This window comes from Poromitra crassiceps (genome assembly GCF_964638095.1).
Source record: "Poromitra crassiceps genome assembly, chromosome: 2".
Classification (NCBI taxonomy): domain Eukaryota; kingdom Metazoa; phylum Chordata; class Actinopteri; order Beryciformes; family Melamphaidae; genus Poromitra; species Poromitra crassiceps.
Genome location: NC_139624.1, coordinates 13,471,013 through 13,491,012, shown reverse-complemented (window position 1 = coordinate 13,491,012; position 20,000 = coordinate 13,471,013). Strand labels below are relative to the sequence as shown.

Below are 20,000 nucleotides of genomic sequence, written 5' to 3'. Positions count from 1 at the left end.
AAAAAAATTGGGCTCCCGACTTCCAGGGACCCGCGGCTAGGTACTGCTGCCTACCGGGACTTTAGAGCACCTTGGGCTGGGACAACTTACGTGCTGATTCCAAGCGCCGCTAGCGGACTTCAGAGCGCATTGGCCCGGCCTCGTACTATGCAGAATATTGCGGTTGCTGGGCGTGACCTTGCTGCTACCTCGCTCTGGACATATATCACATAAAAAAATCGCCTGGTAACTCGTGAATTGACTTGATTCATTGGCTACTCTATCAAAATGACGCCAATTCTGTCTGCGGCGACACTATTGGACGTTTGTGGAGACTTGAAAGGACAACACAGGTGCTGCCCATTGTGCTTTCGTCTTCCCCACTGATCTCAACATGCCTCCGATGTGTGCCATAGGACGGAGACAAGCTCGGCGTCGTCGACTGCGGTAGATGCAAATGTACATCATCATATTTTGATCCCTCCCAGAAGTGGGATATTTTTATACATGTCGCATTACAATCAGTAATGTTAGTTTCGTTCAGGGCAGGCAGCTAACTAGCTCCCAGTATGTGATGTGAAGTTGGGATGAGAGAAAGCATAAAGGGAGTCAAATTATCTACCATCAGAACACTGCAGACTAATGACTACATTAATCTTTAAAGCGTCCTCCCCATGCATCAAACACGTGTAAAAGTGAAAAAGGCCTCATTACAGCATTAACACCAGTGGGGTACTCATTGGGGTTGGTTAGGTTTTGGCTGGCATGAGGAGTAAGACTTGGGGTAAAAAAAATGTATATGTTTGATCATCGATCGATAGATAATTATAATAAAAAAAGTACTATCTAAATAGTAGTACTAAAAGTACTATCAATAGGACAATAAATCAATTATAACCTATACATGAGAAAATCAACATTTTCCTGTTTCTTTTAGTATAAAAAATTGCACACATTTTAAGAACACGTTATCACATAGATTATAGATTCATTACACACAAAGTAAATTATTTCAAGTATTTAATTGTTTAAGCATAATTTGGCTTCTAGCTCATAACACCCCCAAAACAGTATTTCAACAAATTAAATATCACATAAAATAAACTATTTTCAAAACAGAAATGTCCATCTTCTGAAAAGTTATGTTCATGCCTGCACTCAATACTTTGTCGGGAATCATTTTGCTTTAATAAAATAAACCTGGAGTCCGCACACTGGTATTTTGTCAGCTCCCAGGTCAGTTTATTGACGTTTCGGCCAAACGGTCTTCATCAGAAACGTCAATAAACTGACCTGTGAGCTGGGAGGAAAAAATATCTTTACCATATTTACACAATATTCTAATTTTTTGAGCTGCACCTGTACTGTCTGTAACTGTGAGGGTTCTCCAATAAAGCTGATTCTGAATTCTGTATAGTCAAGGGCAATGAAATTTACCATTTAGTGTTGACTTCAGCTGCCTCGTAGACCAACCATCCTACCTAAACAAAAATAATGCTCCAATCTTTGGTCCAGGGCATTTGTGTCAAGCTATTTCTAACCAAAAGGAGTGACATTTTTACAAACAGTATAAATTGTAAAAAGTGAAAAAACACTGACAAAGCTATAATATTTTGTGTTATTTATTTCTGCATATTTTCTGGCCTCTCCTCCCTCTGTAGAGACACCCGTCCGAGGAGCCTTCAGGTCCTACAAAACAAAACAAAAAAAGGTTATGTGAGAATCTTATTTGGCTACAGATTGGGGGGCTGGGGGGTTGGATATAGGGCAAACACAATGCACGGCTTTAACAAATTGTAGATATCACCCAAGCAGGACTGACTTTTCCTTGTGAAGAAGGCAAACATCACCATCATCACATGTTTCTTTTATGCTAAACATCAAGACTGCTTTTGATACTTATTCAATAAGTTCTTGCTGTTTGATCAAGAGGGGATGACATCAAAATGTGCTGTCTTCTTAGACAGAAAGACACCACCAAGCAACAGAATACAGCTCAAAAGTGACCGCCTACTTTTTCTCAGCTCCCGTTCCATCAGATAATTCCCCAGCCACCTACTGAATCGTGAGTGACCATAAAACATTTCACTTGGAGCAAATACAAAAAATAAAAACAGGGGAAAGTGAACATTTTTGTTATCTCCACTGTGAAATGTTTTATGGTCACTATAGGCAAAGGCATTGGAAGCACGGTGCGGTGGGCGCTGCAGCACCCCCTGGTGGCAAGAGATGTAAAAAAAAAAAAAAAAAAAAAAAAATTTTTTTTTTTTTTACAGTGCACCTGAACGCAACATGCAAAATACCCGCTGAATAAGTGTCCAAATGTTCATGTAATTCTGGCCAATACTCCACTTCTGTTATAACATTTCAGTCTGGAAGATATAATCTTTATGACTACCTTAAAAGGCTAAATGAATAGCTTAGAAAATGAATAGCACCGGGGGCCCATGGTACTATTAATCCGGCCCTGGATATATCGGAGGAATAGCAGGTAGGCTATCACTGTCCCTGAGTCCTGAGGGTAAATTGAGTAATGCTGCAGAGAAGAGGAGAAGACACTGAATAATGACATCACAACAGTATAATCCTAATGTTAATTTAAAATTTAATATTCCTCTAAATATGACTAAAAGTCCAAAAAGGGTGGGAGAGAGAATGAGGATTCCAACACAGCAGTGGGAGCAAGTGGTGACATGGAGGTGAGTGAGAAAAGGTGACTGAATAATGACACAACAGTCTAATCTTAATATTAATATTCCTCTAATCTGGCGACAAAGTGGCCAAATTTTTTGCCGCCCTGTGGGCGCCGTCAGCCGTCCCCCCCAATGTTGAATCAGTGGCAGCACCCCCTACCTAAAGGTACTTCCAACGCCCCTGACTATAGGTGGCTGGTTGGCTTGGTTCCAGGCATAAAACTCATGTAAGGATTTTTCTAAACATCTATGGAGAAAAGCAATGGGGAATTCTCTGATGGAACGGCCGGGAGCTGCAGGCCTTAGATGCACTCTAACCAGCCACACCTGGACTGTATAAGAGGACACTGATTAGATCAGGCTCAGTTTGCCATCTACGCTGCTGGGGGAAGGCTGTTGGTTGGGCCTTTCCTGCCAAATCCCTTTGTCTGCAAATGTACAGATGCATCATTTAAAGTAAGTGTTAAGTTTGTTATAGTTAGTGTTATTTCCTTTGTATATTGATTGAGTATTTGATTTGAATTAGTTTTATTATATTAGTTTACAGTTGAATTTGTTTTCTCTTGTTTGTTCGAATACTTTGTTAATATCTTGTTTGTCTTTTAGGTTCAATCATCTGTTTACACTTGTCAACATCTGTCTGATGGTTATCCATCCACAAAGGGATCTGCTTTGAATAAAAACCCTTGGAATTGGTTCCTCTGAGTCCTCCTCATTCCACCATGATGTCCCACTTGCTGAGGCCATACCTGTAACTTTCACCTATACAGTTTAACACAATGATTGTATCATTCATTCAGTTGATGTTTCAATTGATAGTCCAAAATTGAAAAATGCTCATTTTCAAAACCGATCGTTTTATGAATCTGATACAAACAATCAAATTCATTTAATTAAATAACGTTGCGAGCCATGCACATGGAAATTACATGTTGTTAAATGTTCTTAAGCCTTTCACTGCAGAGTTTTTTGTGTGTGTGAAGAGCTCTTCATTTTCCCCTCGCCATTAAATGAGGCGCCTGGTGTCTTCATCCCCCCCTGAAGAAACGAACGTTATGGCATTACTTATTTACGTTCATTATGAATATAACCCTGTCATTCTACTATTATTTGGGCACATTAACGCCACATTCCTCACAATTTTAGCTCCTGCTGCTTCCAGCAGCTGCAGCGGCAGCTCCGTCTGCCATTGTAACTGTGGGGAGAGGGAACAGGGGTTCTGTGAGCCGAGGCGCCGGGTGGGTCAACAAAGCTAGCCGGCCAGATCAGCCTGTTTCCCCGCAGGCGACAGGCTGCTGCCGACGTGCTCAGTTGTGGAGGTTATACACCCCTTCGAACATTTCGTTATAAAAGTCAACTAAAACGCTGCTACTATCCCTACTTACCGCCTCAAATGTGTCAGAAGTGAAGTTAGTGATGAAATAGCGTGAAAACAAAATTGTGAAAACATACCTGGAGCAGTGAACTGGCGTTGCTCTAATGGCGGAGTTTCGAGTCTTCCCGGGGCTGGTCAGATGAGTCGCAATGCATTATGCGGGAATGAGTATATGAAGTAAGCAGCTCGTCTCTACTCAGGAAATCTTCCGAATGTAGTAGACTTCCGGGTTTTTCTCGCCTACTCAAAAATTTTATACTGCACAGTGTAAACACACTACATACTCAATTTAGTAGTAGGAGTAGTAGTAGTAGTAGGCGCAGTACCCGGTTTCGAACACAGCCTATGACTTGACACCCTAAGTCAGGGGTGGCCAAACTTTTATGGTTGTGGGCTGCATACAGAAAAATATAAGGAGTCGCGGGCCAAACAATATTAAGCGTGACAGTTTTCGCGGCAAACAAAATTGGACCAGAAAACTTGTGCCATCAAAAATTTAATTTCTACCTAAATAAATTGATGTGCTCACCTATATTACAATGGGTATTTCTGTATGTTTTCAAATTTTCTTTTCCTGTGCCAACAGGTTAAGACAGATAATTTAACATAACATTAGTACTAAACATTGATTCAGTATTATAAATGTTTAAACATAAATAGACCAGGTCAGGGTACTCAAGTATAACCCATTTTCAATGGTTTTAAATTGAAAAAACGAAATGGGGGGAATCATTTTTTTGTTTTTGTTTTCCGTTTTAAACTTCAAAACAGAAAAACGGAAAAAAGTTTTTAGCAACAACAACAACAACACAATTTTGAATGGGGGGGCCTGTTTGGGGAATGGGGGGGCCCGGCCGGGTCTGGCCCCCTCCAATGCCGGTCCTGTACATGTCGTAGGTAGAGGTTTCATTAAAGGCTTGTTAAAACTTAAACTCTCTCTGCTCTCTGCTGGTGAGTAATCACACTGAGGAAAGACAGAGATCTGGGTCGTGCCCTTTGGTTAAAAAATAAATATAAATAAAACTGGTAAATAGGGCTGGGCCATATGACGAAATATCATTTTCACGATAGAAAATGTCCATCGTTTCATATGATGCTCTATCATTTATATCGTTGTGTTGCAAATCACACTCTTTACGGCAATATTGTCCGTCATTTGGACGACGCTGTGCTTTCGTCATTCTGTGTTTTTTTTACACTCACGTCCACAGTCCACACACGCACCAGACTCTGTCAACAAGCTGAGTGGCACAAATCGTAAAGAGCAGGAAGAAGTTACGTCCACCTAGTCTACACAGGCATTTGTAGTGTGTTAAGTCTGTGTTTGATCCATATTTGCGTGTGTCCTCGTAATGTTAAACCTGGCAAAACGTCTTCTCTCATCTTGTCATCCCAAGGAAATCCATGGAGGAGCCGACAACCACACGTCTAGCTTGCTAAAGCTAGATAGTTAGCTTTAGCTTATAGCCATTGACTGTATAGCTTTCCTTGAGTTGTTTGTTAGATAACCGGGAAATCCCGGAGTGGAGTACCGTAATTTTCGCACTATAAGGCGCACCTGAATATAAGCCGCAGCAGCTAAATTGAATGATGTGTACATATATAAGCCGCACTGGACTATAAGCCGCAGGTGTTTTAATGTTTAAAACTGGTCAGGAGGAGGCGTAGCGCCTGCCTGTAACAGAGATCTCCGTGTCTTATCAGCAGAGACCGTTTTGAGTCCTTACCCTCATCGTCGTAACACAGCCAGTTCTCCATCTTTTGAACGGCAACATTTTGGAAGGCTAAGCCACACAACTAGTGTGGCTTAGCCTTCCAAAATGTTGCCGTTCATTTTTTAGAATGTAATACATAGAATTGGGAACGTTACATTCAATTTCATTCAGACTGTCTTTCTGGCTCAATCACCGCCATTTTCCCCCCGGAGCGAGGGAGGGTGGGAGGAGGGAGGGTGTTTTACAGTAGTGGCTGAGAGAGCGTAGTGGCACAGTGCTCCAAGCAGGTCGCGAGGCACATTTTTTGCAACATCATCCAATCAGGGTCTCGCTCTCGTAATGTCTGTCTTGCTCTGGTTCTGTCTCTCGTACCAAAATCCATAGATTTAGGAGGTCCCCTAGTGGCCGTTAGCTGTAAAAATCCATAGATTAGCCGCACCGTTATATAAGCCGCAGGGTCGAAAAATGGGGAAAAAGCTGCGGCTTATAGTCCGAAAATTACGGTATGTTTGTTGAGTGAACTGAACTGGTAACATGGAAATCCCGAAGTAGAGGATTTTTGTTCCTTTATAAATTAACTGAGAGAACTGGACTGAACTATAAATAACTTTTAATCTACCCGTTTTGCTCTAATGTAATCTTTGAAAATTGAGCTGGTGGTGTGGTTCTTGTGTTTCATTCTACTGCCCTGCAACTCATTATACATTTGTTTGTGTTGTAAAGAATAGCCATGCTTATCTGTATTCTGAATGCATGTATCCTTTGTGGGATTTGATATTGACAAAATTTTAACTGGTTTAACCGCTACATAACATAATAATATCGTGATGAATCCGTGTATGTTGTGTTCTTTCGTTTTTCCGTTTCAAAACCAAATCGGAAAAACCAAATAGCGGTTTCGTTTTTTTCTTTTTCCGTTTTAAAACCAAAACGGAAAAACGGAAAATCAAAAAACGAAAAAACAGGAGGTTTTTCTGTTTTAAAACTAAACGGGAAAAGGGGAAAATCAAGATTTGTTTTGTTGTTTTGTTTCTGTGATATTTGGATACGGTATTTTTGGAAACCCCCGTGAATGCTGGGAAAACGAGGAGAGGAGAGTAGGCGCATGCGCGACATTTCCGCGGAAGTTTCAGTCTCAGAGAGGAGTATGGTCTGAAGTTTGCTTGTTACGTTTTGACAACTTATTGCAGTTATGGCCGCACTTAAACCTTATCATAACTTGATCCACGAACTGTTTGACAGTGGACAAACATACTCCGAGATCAGTGCCGCGCTGCAGCTTTCTGGTGCTCCGCGCTGCTCAGGTTAGTAATGTTATTTCGTTATTTTTTATGTTGTTTGTCGTTTTTATGTTGTCCTCTCCATGTGGCCATGCTTTCAAACTTATATCAGCTAAAACAGATGTTTATGTAACGTTACATTAACGTTAGCTTGCAAGCTAACATTAGCTTTCAGCTGTTATATTTGAGGCAAACCTGCCGCTCATGTTGTGGTGTTGTACAGTATAACGTAGCGACTAGCTATCTTGTCTGTCTGACCGTCTGCCTGTCTCTTTGTCTGTCAATCTGTCTCACTGTCTGTCTACCTGACTGTCAGTCAGCAGATAGACAGACAGTGAGACAGACAGTCAGTAGCCTACATCAGTCAGTGACTAACTGACTTTCTGACTCTGTCTGCACGACTGTCTACCTGACTGTCTACCTGACTGACTGTCAGTCAGCGTCTGACTGACTGTGTGTTTCGCCTGTCTACCTCACTGACTGATGTCTGTCTGCCACTGACTGTCTGCCTGACTGTCACACTGGATGTTATGTAATTTAATGTATAGCTTTCCATTGTTGCTTTGAATTTGACATTAGGCCAGGCATGACAATAGAGGCCTCTTTTAGGTCTGTGACCTCTGACCCCTTTTATTTTTGCCCATAGTCTTCTGCACGGCCCAGCCACAGTCTTCATCGCCAGTGTCAGGCCCAGTCTCCTGAAAAGTTCCGCCTGTGTCATTGGTGTCCGGGCCATCGTCCAGGGTTGCTCCACCCTTCGGCCCAGCCTCCTGGATACCCTCTACACTGTTGTGCCTGTTCGTCGCTGCCCAGGCCACATCACCTGCTCACTTTCTCCATGGGGCGACTACTTAATTTGAACTATACCTCAACATCCTGGACTCAATCTCCCAGAATCTTTCACACCATCACCTCTCACTCACCTCATTAGTGCCCACGATCAGGATTTGATTACCCCACCTTCATAGCCTGGGTAAATCCAGCCTCCACATGACCTCTATATGTACTATCAGCACCTAAGAAATGTACACTACAGGCATAGCCTGTGACGTCACATTGAAGGCTGGGTTTACCCAGGCTATCACCTTCATCCTGCCTTTTATAAATGGTTATACTTGCAACCAGGGTCTAAGCTGATATATTTCATACATCTTTGTACCAGCTAACATCCATGCCTCTACATACATGCAATATTATTAGTCTAAAGTTTAGACTTAGACTACCAACCAGCAAATATCTCCAAATAAAAGCTGAGAGGACTATCAGCGTATCAACTTCTTGGTTTTAACAGTCTACATATAAAAAAAAAAAAATTTTTTACCAAAAAGTCGTTAAAAAGTCTACTCTTACAGGCAGGGCTATGTCGAACACGGACCATAGACAAGTAGCTAGTGCCAAGTACTGTAGCTTAAATAATTAACCAGCAGGTCAATTCACACTCTTACATAAAGGTGGCTATGTGATAGACCAGTGGTTCTGACCCTTTTCCTTTCAAGGACCCCTATGAGGACCACAATGGAATAAGCCTTTGGGCTTTATTGTGTTTTCATCCTCAGTGATTTTTATTTTAAATTTCTCTTCTATGTTAGTGTGTTGGCAAGATGTGCCCTTTTTAATCACCAAATAAAACCATACCATAATTTAGTCCCGAAATTAGGGCCACTGACCCATTTGATTGGGGGGACTCACACACAAATCTGAGAACATTGTTATGTAATTTTGTCCAGAACTCCATAACTGTCTGCATTGTAGAGAGAGATATGACAGATTTGCTGGGGCCTGTGTATAATCTAGAGCAGTGGTACTCCCTTGCCCTACTCAGGAGACACTGACAAAAACAAAAGCTTTGAAAGAGAAAGTCCCTTTCCTCCCATTATTTTATTAGATTTGTATTTATTTATTTTAAGTAGCCGCATGTGGCTCTAGAGGGGAGCGTACGTATGTTCCCCGGGTCCTATGTTCCCAGTTTTTGTGGGACCAGGGAACATAGAACCCTTCCTAACCTCCCCCAGACCCTAACCCAAAACCTAACCTCTCCCACCCCTCACGCCTAAACCTAAGGTCGGCATTGCGGGTGGTCGGCATAGCGGATAGACACCCCAAATGTTACGGAGAGTGTTAAAAACGGGGAACATAGGGCCCGGGGAACATAGGGTGAGCCTCGGGTTGAGTATCACTGATCTAGAGAATGAGTGATATTGTACCAGCCTTAAGCTATACTCTATTCCTCCGCTTGCAAGCTATAATATATTCATCTGAGACCAACCTCTGACTCCAGAATCTTTATTCAAGTATTTTACATCATGCAGTGTCAACTTTTGACCATTAAAGCTGTTTGGCATATCATGTCTACTAAAATGTACTGACTGCATTTGTAGTCAATTCTAAATACTTGAGGGGAAAGGGTGGGCATTGGACCTTTGTAGACCATTACAGTAGCTATCATTTAGCACAATTTTATCTGTAGCTGATGTCCATCCATACCTTAATTGCCTGGAGAGTTTGGTCTTCACCTGTTTTATTTGTAAAGGATCTTAAGTGTATGATTTGGTGCTGTATAAATACAATTGCCTCACCTATATATTTTTAATTCAGCAACTCAATAATGTAGCTGTGTTCAAAATCAAATTTAGTATCCATTTTGTCTGTGTTTAAACAATTGACACATATTCAAATAGTATTTGTAATTTACATTGAACAAACATATCTAATACATGTGGCAATGCATATTTTGAACAAGCATATACATGCGGCAATAATACTGTACATATTAGGAAATGTAAACCTTTTAAATAAAAATAAATAAAAAAAGACCAAACTGTCTTGTCTTATCCGAACTCTGCATCATCAATTCAAATTGCTCCTGCCAGAACTACCTTTTGTATAATAGTCAATTGACCGATGACCAAAAGGGTGGACAGGGTGGAGTGACCTGACACGGCCTAGAGTGTGTTCTATTGAGTGTGATCAATAGAACACATGAGAACAAACAGATTAACAGAAACTTTAAAGGAACACTGCAAAGGATGAAGGTGGGGCATTGAGGTGGGGTAATTAAATCCTGATTGTGGTTACTAATGACGTGTGTAACTGGCAATGGTGAGAGGTGATGTGAAGGATTCTCTGAGATTGAGTCCAGGACGTTTAGCTTGGGTTTTTGAACAGCTGCCCCTTCAAATGGTACATTTATTTGAAACAGATACACAAATCACAAGCTGGTCTAGTTAAGTGTCAGTTGATGTATAGTTCAAACTAAGTTGTCGCCCCATGGAGGAAGTGAGCAGGTGATGTGGCCTGGGCAGCGACGAACAGGCACAACAGTGTAGAGGGTGTCCAGGAGGTTGGGCCGAAGGGTGGAGCAACCCTGGACGATGGCCCGGACACCAACGACACAGGCGGAACCTTTCAGGAGACTGGGCCTGACACTGGTGATGAAGACTGTGGCTGGGCCGTGCAGAAGACTATGGGCAAAAACAAAAGGGGTCAGAGGTCACAGACCTAAAAGAGGCCTCTATTGTCATGCCTGGCCTAATGTCAAATTCAAAGCAACAATGGAAAGCTATACATTAAATTACATAACATCCAGTGTGACAGTCAGGCAGACAGTCAGTGGCAGACAGACATCAGTCAGTGAGGTAGACAGGCGAAACACACAGTCAGTCAGAGAGACGCTGACTGACAGTCAGGTAGACAGTCAGACAGTGAGACAGACAGTCAGGTAGACAGTGAGACAGACAGTCAGAAAGTCAGTTAGTCACTGATTGATGTAGGCTACTGACTGTCTCACTGTCTGTCTATCTGCTGACTGACAGTCAGGTAGACAGACAGTGAGACAGATTGACAGACAAAGAGACAGGCAGACGGTCAGACAGACAAGCTAGCTAGTCGCTACGTTATACTGTACAACATCACAACATGAGCGGCAGGTTTGCCTCAAATATAACAGCTGAAAGCTAACGTTAGCTTACGTTAATGTAACGTTACATAAACATCTGTTTTAGCTGATATAAGTTTGAAAGCATGGCCACATGGAGAGGACAACATAAAAACGACTAACAACATACAAAATAACGAAATAACGTTACTAACCTGAGGAGCGCGGAGCACCAGAAAGCTGCAGCGCGGCACTGATCTCGGAGTATGTTTGTCCACTGTCAAACAGTTCCTGGATCAAGTTATGATAAGGTTTAAGTGAGGCCATAACTGCAATAAGTTGTCAAAACGCAACAAGCAAACTTCAGACCATACTCCTCTCTGAGACTGAAACTTCCGCGGAAATGTCGCGCATGCGCCTACTCTCCTCTCCTCGTTTTCCCAGCATTCACGGGGGTTTCCAAAAATACCGTATCCAAATATCACAGAAACAAAACAACAAAACAAATCTTGATTTTCCCCTTTTCCCGTTTAGTTTTAAAACAGAAAAACCTCCTGTTTTTTTCGTTTTTTGATTTTCCGTTTTTCCGTTTTGGTTTTAAAACGGAAAAAGAAAAAAACGAAACCGTTATTTGGTTTTTCCGATTTGGTTTTGAAACGGAAAAACGAAAGAACACAACATACACGGATTGTGATGTATATCGATATCGGGATATGAAATGACCTATATTGGGATATGCCATTTTGGTCATATCGCCCAGCCCTACTGGTAAATAGAAACGTGTTTGGCACGGGGGAATTGACGGCCCTGCAACTCTGACTACAGGAACACAAACATATTTTTGCAAGTAGGCTACAATGTCCAAGTTTAGCTCTGTGTGTTGAGCTGAGTGATGCCACTCTTTCAAGTGGAAGTTTGTTCCTCCAGCCACAAATTTACATTCTCATCTTTTTTTATTTGTTTCTGCTGATTTATTTTTATAGTGAAGAAAAGCCTCCACTCACTAACTCACTCTTCAGTCTCTGCTTGTTTATTGAAGCAGCAGCATGTTGTCATTAATATTAATGAGTGCTGCTTTGTCCTTGTTATGTTATTTTTGAACCTGGCAGCTTGTTAGCTTCAGCTGCTTTCAGTTGACTTCACCATTTTAGAAACATGTATATTTAAAACCTCCACAGCTCTGAGTGGATCATGAAACATGGTTTCAATCAGGTTTTCTATACAGGAATGTTTTATTTTATATCTACATGTTTTATTCTTTATTCAGATTGGAGCGCTGCAGGTTGTCAGAGAGCAGCTTTGCCTCTCTGGCCTCAGCTCTGAAGTCCAACCCCTCCTCCCATCTGAAAGAGCTAGACCTGAGTAACAACGACAATCTGAAGGAGTCAGCAGTGAAGCACCTGTCTGATCTTCTGAAGAGTCGACACTGCAGCCTGGAGACTCTGAGGTCAGACAGAATTTTGTAATGATGTGCTGACATGAATATTATAAGGATATTGTGGTGAAACTTAATTTGGGGATGTCTATATAGAGTCATTTAATCTGAAATCAGACTTAGGACTCACATTGTCTTCCTATTGTTTTCACACATTCCTGGTCTCCTCAATTGAATGAAGATGAACTTTGGTGATGATATTCTCCATTGTTTTGAAGACACGGGTCCAAATGGCTTCAAAATGGCCTCCATCATCTATGGAGTACAAACTTTGATGTCAGAGTTTTGGAGGCAACGAAGGAATTTAAAATATGATTATTAATTTGGTAATTACACTGAATGTTCAGAGCACATCATATTAAACATAATATGTTGCAGTGGAACAAGCTATTAGCCTTTGGTTCTTCTCAATGTCAGTTCTTTGGTCAAATCAGATGAGGTGTGTGACTATACGAGATAGATATTAGAAGGTTTTCATAGAACACCAATGCTTCTACAGGCAGGAAAACTGACTGGAGGAGCCTTTAATCCTCAACCACATCAATGACTACTTTTCTCACTGATGGTGGTGGAGGGCGCTGTTGCCTCACAGCAAGAAGATGCTAGGTTCATTTCACCAGCCACCGTGTGTGTGTGTTTTTATTTGTTTCTACTGATTTAATTTATAGTGAAGAAAAGCCTCCGCTCACTAACTCACTCTTCAGTCTCTGCTTGTTGAAGCAGCAGCATGTTGTCATTAATATGAATGAGTGCTGGTTTGTCCTTGTTATGTCGTTTTGAACCTGGCTTCAGCTGCTTTCAGTTGACTTCACCATTTTAGAAACATGTATATTTAAAACCTCCAAACACACTCCTTGCTAGCAGAGCTTCACAAAGGTAGTGAGCACACTCACCAAATAAGAGTAAAAATTCAGGTGCACGGCACAAAAGTAACAATAAAAAGCAAGGGATGCCAGCACTCAATGAATGTCCTTTCAAGGTTTTTAATCCGTCATCAAGACCTGCACAATGGACAGCTGAGACAGCTTGGTGACAGTGTGTTTTATACTCCATTAATGGGGGACCCCACAATTAAGCTTGCTAAAGAAATTGATTCATTTTTGTGTACAGCCCTTACTAATTCTTTAATCTGTCAGGACGAATACAACTTCTTGTTACAGAAACATCCTATACGCCCTGTTTTCTATACACTTCCTAAGATACATAAGAGCTGTGTCGAACCTGTACCTGGCAGACCCATAGTAGCTGGAACACAGTCTCTGACATAACCTTTGTCTCAATATATTGACAAACACATTCAATCTTTAGTTTCCATTCTTCCTTCATATCTTAAAGACACCACCAACTTCCTTAATAAGTTGGGTGATGTACAAGACTTTGAAAAAAGTGACCTTTTATGTACTATGGATGTAAACAGTCTTTATACTAATGTGCCTCATGTGGAGGGCCTTGAAGCCCTCGCCCATTTTCTTGATAAGAGACAGAATCTCACACCCCCTACTGGCTTTTTGACAGATCTCTCTAAGCTAGTCCTAAACTGTAATTATTTTAAATTTGAAAATTTGTATTATCTACAGTGTCAGGGTATTAGCATGGGGAGCCCGTGCTCTCCTAATTATGCTAATCTCTTTATGGGTAAGTTTGAAGACGATTTTGTTTACCATAACAACGCCTTTACTGGTTTATTGAAATGTTGGTTTAGGTTCATTGATGACATTTTTTTCAGTTTTACTGGGTCTCTCAATTAGAGGAGTTTAAACTCCACATGAACTCGAGAATGCCATCTATCATGTTTTCCTTATAATACAGTCAAGACAAGAGTCTGTCTCTTTTCTAGATGTTTGTGTGAGCAAAACAGATAAACTGGTGACGAAAGTACATGATGAGAATGACAGGAACAGCTTCCTTGACTTTTCCAGTTACCATCCTCCGGGGCTTAAAGCAGCTACGAGCAAGATTTTCGATTGTTATTAAACAGTATAATTACAATATTGATGCATCACATCTTACCTATAATAGTAGCTGAGACCAAAGCCGTGCGAATCGGAGATTGCTCTCTTGATGATTATTAAGTCTGTGTCTGTCTAAACTCGCATCACCAGGGGGCTCTCTCTCTCTCTCTCTGCCTACCGGCGGACCGGATAAACCCGGAAATGAACCGCAGCTGCCTGCCTTCCCCCGTTTGCGCTGCCTAGCAACATACCATAAACAAGGAGAACGCCATGCATACTCTGGCGAACATCTCTCGTTATATTCTAACAGGTTTTTTGGAAGTTATTTTGTGGTTATGGCTGAAGTGGCTGCTGCAAACCATTTCACTTCCTGATCTGCCCTGGCCACAGACAGACTAACACTGGCCGATTCACTCGGGGTTCAAGCGAGACTACTCTGCGTTGGTCTCGTCTAGTATTAGAGGTAAGATGTGATGCATTGATATTAAATTTAGACTGTTTAATAACAATCGAAAATCTTGCTCGTAGCTGCTTTAAAAAAGGTTTACCGTACAGTCAACTGTTGAGGATCAGAAGAATTTGCAGCACTGACTCTGTGTTTGAACAGCAGGCGTCTGAGCTCGGCGACTGCTTTAGTATTAAGGCCTACAATAGTAGAGACTTGAATAATAGCCTCCAGAGGGAGAAGAGCCTAACAGACATGACCTGCTGTTGCCTAGAACCTCCTCCACCCATGATTTTAATATTGTATGCGCCACCACTTTTTCTCCTGCATCTCAGGAAATTAAGAAATGTATTTTACAACATTGGCATATACTGCGTAGCGACCCCCTAGTGGGCCATGTATATGAAAAAAAAAACATTTTGCCCAGAAACGTGCTAGGAACCTGAGAGACAGGTTAGTTAGACCTGACTCCTACACACGTCCACGGCCTTCTCATTTCTGTCAACTTTACCCAATGGGAACTTCCCTTGCTCCAATTGTGTTCAATGTAATGCGATGATCAGAGGAGAGTTCTTCTACCACCCTCACTCTGGTAAAAAGTTTTCTATCAAAAGTAGAATTTCATGTAAAACCAAGTTTGTTGTTTACCTTTTAAAATGCAGTTGTAATTTTGTTTACATTGGCAAGACTTCTAGAGAGCTTAAAATACGTATTTCAGAACACAAGAGCAGTATCAGAAATGGGGACGAAAAATCTTCTGTGCCCAGACATTTTAATTCTGCTGGACACAATGTGTCCTCTCTCAAGTTCCAGTGGATAGAGCTAGTTAAACCTCTTAAGAGGGGTGGTAACAGAGATAGAGCTCTCTTACAGAGAGAAGCTTTCTGGATCAATAATTTGCAGACAGAACATCCTAAGGGCCTCAACGAGGAGCTCCTATTGGGCTGCTTTCTTTAAAGAAAATTGTAATTAGGGGTCCAAGCACGAAGTGCGTGGATCCCTATTGTATCTGTTCCGTTTATTATTAGGGGTCCAAGCACGAAGTGCGTGGATCCCTATTGTATCTGTTCCGTTTATTATTATTATTATTATTCCGCCCTAAAACAGCATGCACGTCAAAAACTGTAAGGGCTACAGTAGCCAGACCTTGCACATAGGTTGGAAATGTGCCCCACTACTCAGAGACAAAAAATTTGCCATATTGGCCAGATGGTGGCGCTATAACAGACGCTTTTGCGTATTGACCCATAACTGCTGAACCGTGAGGCGTAGAATCAAAATTCCACATCTGCTGGATTCCCTGGATCAATACGCATCTATCCATATAGACCACGCCCATTTAAGTCTGCTAGATTTTCCGCCATCTTGGACTTTCTCAAAAAAAAAAAAAACGAACTCGTCCTAGGCCATTTGCCCGAATGAGCCCAAACTTTTTCTGTGTCATCTCTGGACTTCCCTGATCTAAAGTTGTATAAAGAATTTGGATACGTGAAACCGTCTTGAAATGATAAATGTTTAAACTTTTGATAAACGAACTCGTCCTAGGCCATTTGCCCGAATGAGCCCAAACTTTTTCTGTGTCATCTCTGGACTTCCCTGATCTAAAGACTTACAAAGAATTTGGATACGTGAAACCGTCTTGAAATGATAAATGTTTAAACTTTGACACTATGTCATCACCGATGACAGTCTTGTGACATCACTGATGATGTCATCTATGATGTCATCTATGATGTCATCCTTCCTCTACATAACATCGTGCACACACACACACACACACACACACACACACACACACACACACATGCACACACACACACACACACACACACACACATGCACACACATATACACCTATACACACACACACACACACACACGCCACACACACACACACACATACACACACACACACACACACACACACACATATACACATACACACACACACACACACACACACACACACATATACTCACACATATACACACACATATATACACACACACATATACACACTTACACACATATACACTAACACTACTATTACTACTGCTACTACTGCTTGAACCCGGTCAGGTCACCAAATCTCAACCAAACTTTGTGCACTTGTGCACATACCAACTCTGACTAAATGTGCAATTCAGTGTCTATATTATCTGACATACACCCCCCAAGTCACCGGAAGCTTGGACCCCTTGGACCCCTATTGTATCTGTTCCGTTTATTATTATTATTATTATTCCGCCCTAAAACAGCATGCACGTCAAAAACTGTAAGGGCTACAGTAGCCAGACCTTGCACATAGGTTGGAAATGTGCCCCACTACTGGGGCACATTTCCAACCTATGTGCAAAGTCTGGCTACTGTACCCCTTACGGTTTTTGACGTGCATACTGTTTTAGCGGAGAATAATAATAATAAATATAGCCGCAAGCGGCGATGCGGGGTCCAAGCTTCCGGTGACTTGGGGGGTGTATGTCAGATAATATAGACACTGAATTGCACATTTAGTCAGAGTTGGTATGTGCACAAGTGCACAAAGTTTGGTTGAGATTTGGTGACCTGACCGGGTTCAAGCAGTAGTAGCAGTAGTAATAGTAGTGTTAGTGTATATGTGTGTAAGTGTGTATATGTGTGTGTGTATATATGTGTGTGTATATGTGTGTGTGTGTGTGTGTGTGTGTGTGTGTGTGTGTGTGTGTATGTGTGTGTGTGTGTGTGTGGCGTGTGTGTGTGTGTGTGTATAGGTGTATATGTGTGTGCATGTGTGTGTGTGTGTGTGTGTGTGTGTGTGTGTGTGTGTGTGCATGTGTGTGTGTGTGTGTGTGTGTGTGTTCGCGATGTTATGTAGAGGAAGGATGACATCATAGATGACATCATAGATGACATCATAGATGACATCATCAGTGATGTCACAAGACTGTTATCGGTGATGACATAGTGTCAAAGTTTAAACATTTATCATTTCAAGACGGTTTCACGTATCCAAATTCTTTGTAAGTTTTTAGATCAGGGAAGTCCAGAGATGACACAGAAAAAGTTTGGGCTCATTCGGGCAAATGGCCTAGGACGAGTTTGTTTATCAAAAGTTTAAAGATTTATCATTTCAAGACGGTTGCACGTATCCAAATTCTTTATACAATTTTAGATCAGGGAAGTCCAGAGATGACACACAAAAAGTTTGGGCTTATTCGGGCAAATGGCCTAGGACGAGTTCGTTTTTTTTTTTTTTGAGAAAGTCCAAGATGGCGGAAAATCTAGCAGACTTAAATGGGCGTGGTCTATATGGATAGATGCGTATTGATCCAGGGAATCCAGCAGATGTGGAATTTTGATTCTACGCCTCACGGTTCAGCAGTTATGGGTCAATACGCAAAAGGGTCTGTTATAGCGCCACCATCTGGCCAATATGGCTAATTTTAACCTATGTGCAAGGTCTGGCTACTGTAGCCCTTACAGTTTTTGACGTGCATGCTGTTTTAGGGCGGAATAATAATAATAATAATAATAAATATATGTGTGTGTATATGTGTGTGTATATGTGTGAGTATATGTGTGTGTGTGTGTGTGTATGTGTATATGTGTGTGTGTGTGTGTGTGTGTGTGTGTGTATGTGTGTGTGTGTGTGTGTGGCGTGTGTGTGTGTGTGTGTATAGGTGTATATGTGTGTGCATGTGTGTGTGTGTGTGTGTGTGTGTGTGTGTGTGTGTGTGTGCATGTGTGTGTGTGTGTGTGTGTGCGCGATGTTATGTAGAGGAAGCATGACATCATAGATGACATCATAGATGACATCATCAGTGATGTCACAAGACTGTCATCGGTGATGACATAGTGTCAAAGTTTAAACATTTATCATTTCAAGACGGTTTCACGTATCCAAATTATTTGTAAGTCTTTAGATCAGGGAAGTCCAGAGATGACACAGAAAAAGTTTGGGCTCATTCGGGCAAATGGCCTAGGACGAGTTCGTTTATCAAAAGTTTAAACATTTATCATTTCAAGACGGTTGCACGTATCCAAATTATTTATACAATTTTAGATCAGGGAAGTCCAGAGATGACACACAAAAAGTTTGGGCTCATTCGGGCAAATGGCCTGGGACGAGTTCGTTTTTTTTTTTTTTGAGAAAGTCCAATATGGCGGAAAATCTAGCAGACTTAAATGGGCGTGGTCTATATGGATAGATGCGTATTGATCCAGGGAATCCAGCAGATGTGGAATTTTGATTCTACGCCTCACGGTTCAGCAGTTATGGGTCAATACGCAAAAGGGTCTGTTATAGCGCCACCATCTGGCCAATATGGCAAATTTTTTGTCTCTGAGTAGTGGGGCACATTTCCAACCTATGTGCAAGGTCTGGCTACTGTAGCCCTTACAGTTTTTGACATGCATGCTGTTTTAGGGCGGAATAATAATAATAATAATAATAAACGGAACAGATACAATAGGGATCCACGCACTTCGTGCTTGGACCCCTAATAAACGGAACAGATACAATAGGGATCCACGCACTTCGTGCTTGGACCCCTAACTAGGACGAGTTTGTTTATCAAAAGTTTAAACATTTATCATTTCAAGACGGTTGCACGTATCCAAATTCTTTTTACAATTTTAGATCAGGGAAGTCCAGAGATGACACACAAAAAGTTTGGGCTTATTCGGGCAAATGGCCTAGGACGAGTTCGTTTTTTTTTTTTTTGAGAAAGTCCAATATGGCGGAAAATCTAGCAGACTTAAATGGCCGTGGTCTATATGGATAGATGCGTATTGATCCAGGGAATCCAGCAGATGTGGAATTTTGATTCTACGCCTCACGGTTCAGCAGTTATGGGTCAATACGCAAAAGGGTCTGTTATAGCGCCACCATCTGGCCAATATGGCAATTTTTTTGTCTCTGACTACTCAGAGACAAAAAATTAGCCATATTGACCAGATGGTGGCGCTATAACAGACCATTTCACGTATTGGCCCATAACTGTTGAACCGTGAGGCGTAGATTCAAAATTCCACATCTGCTGGATTCCCTGGATCAATGCGCATCTATCCATATAGACCACGCCCATTTAAGTCTGCTAGATTTTCCGCCATCTTGGACTTTCTCAAAAAAAAAAAAAACGAACTCGTCCTAGGCCATTTGCCCGAATGAGCCCAAACTTTTTGTGTGTCATCTCTGGACTTCCCTGATTTAAAAACTTAGAAAGAATTTGGATACGTGAAACCGTCTTGAAATGATAAATGTTTAAACTTTT

At 41.5% G+C, this 20,000-nt stretch overlaps 1 protein-coding gene across 6 annotated transcripts in view; it reads left to right on the top strand.

Moving 5' to 3' along the window:
* LOC310797437 (NACHT, LRR and PYD domains-containing protein 3-like) overlaps positions 1-20,000 on the top strand; it is a 132,829-nt gene that overhangs the window by 78,100 nt on the left and 34,729 nt on the right. For all 6 annotated transcript variants that reach the window (XR_014553728.1, XM_083659815.1, XM_083659814.1 and 3 more), the window contains one exon: positions 12,184-12,363. Coding sequence is in view for 5 of the 6 variants with exons in the window: in XM_083659815.1 (XP_083515941.1) it covers positions 12,184-12,363 (180 nt within the window). In the remaining variant the exon portion in view is untranslated. The remainder of the gene's footprint in view (positions 1-12,183; positions 12,364-20,000) is intronic.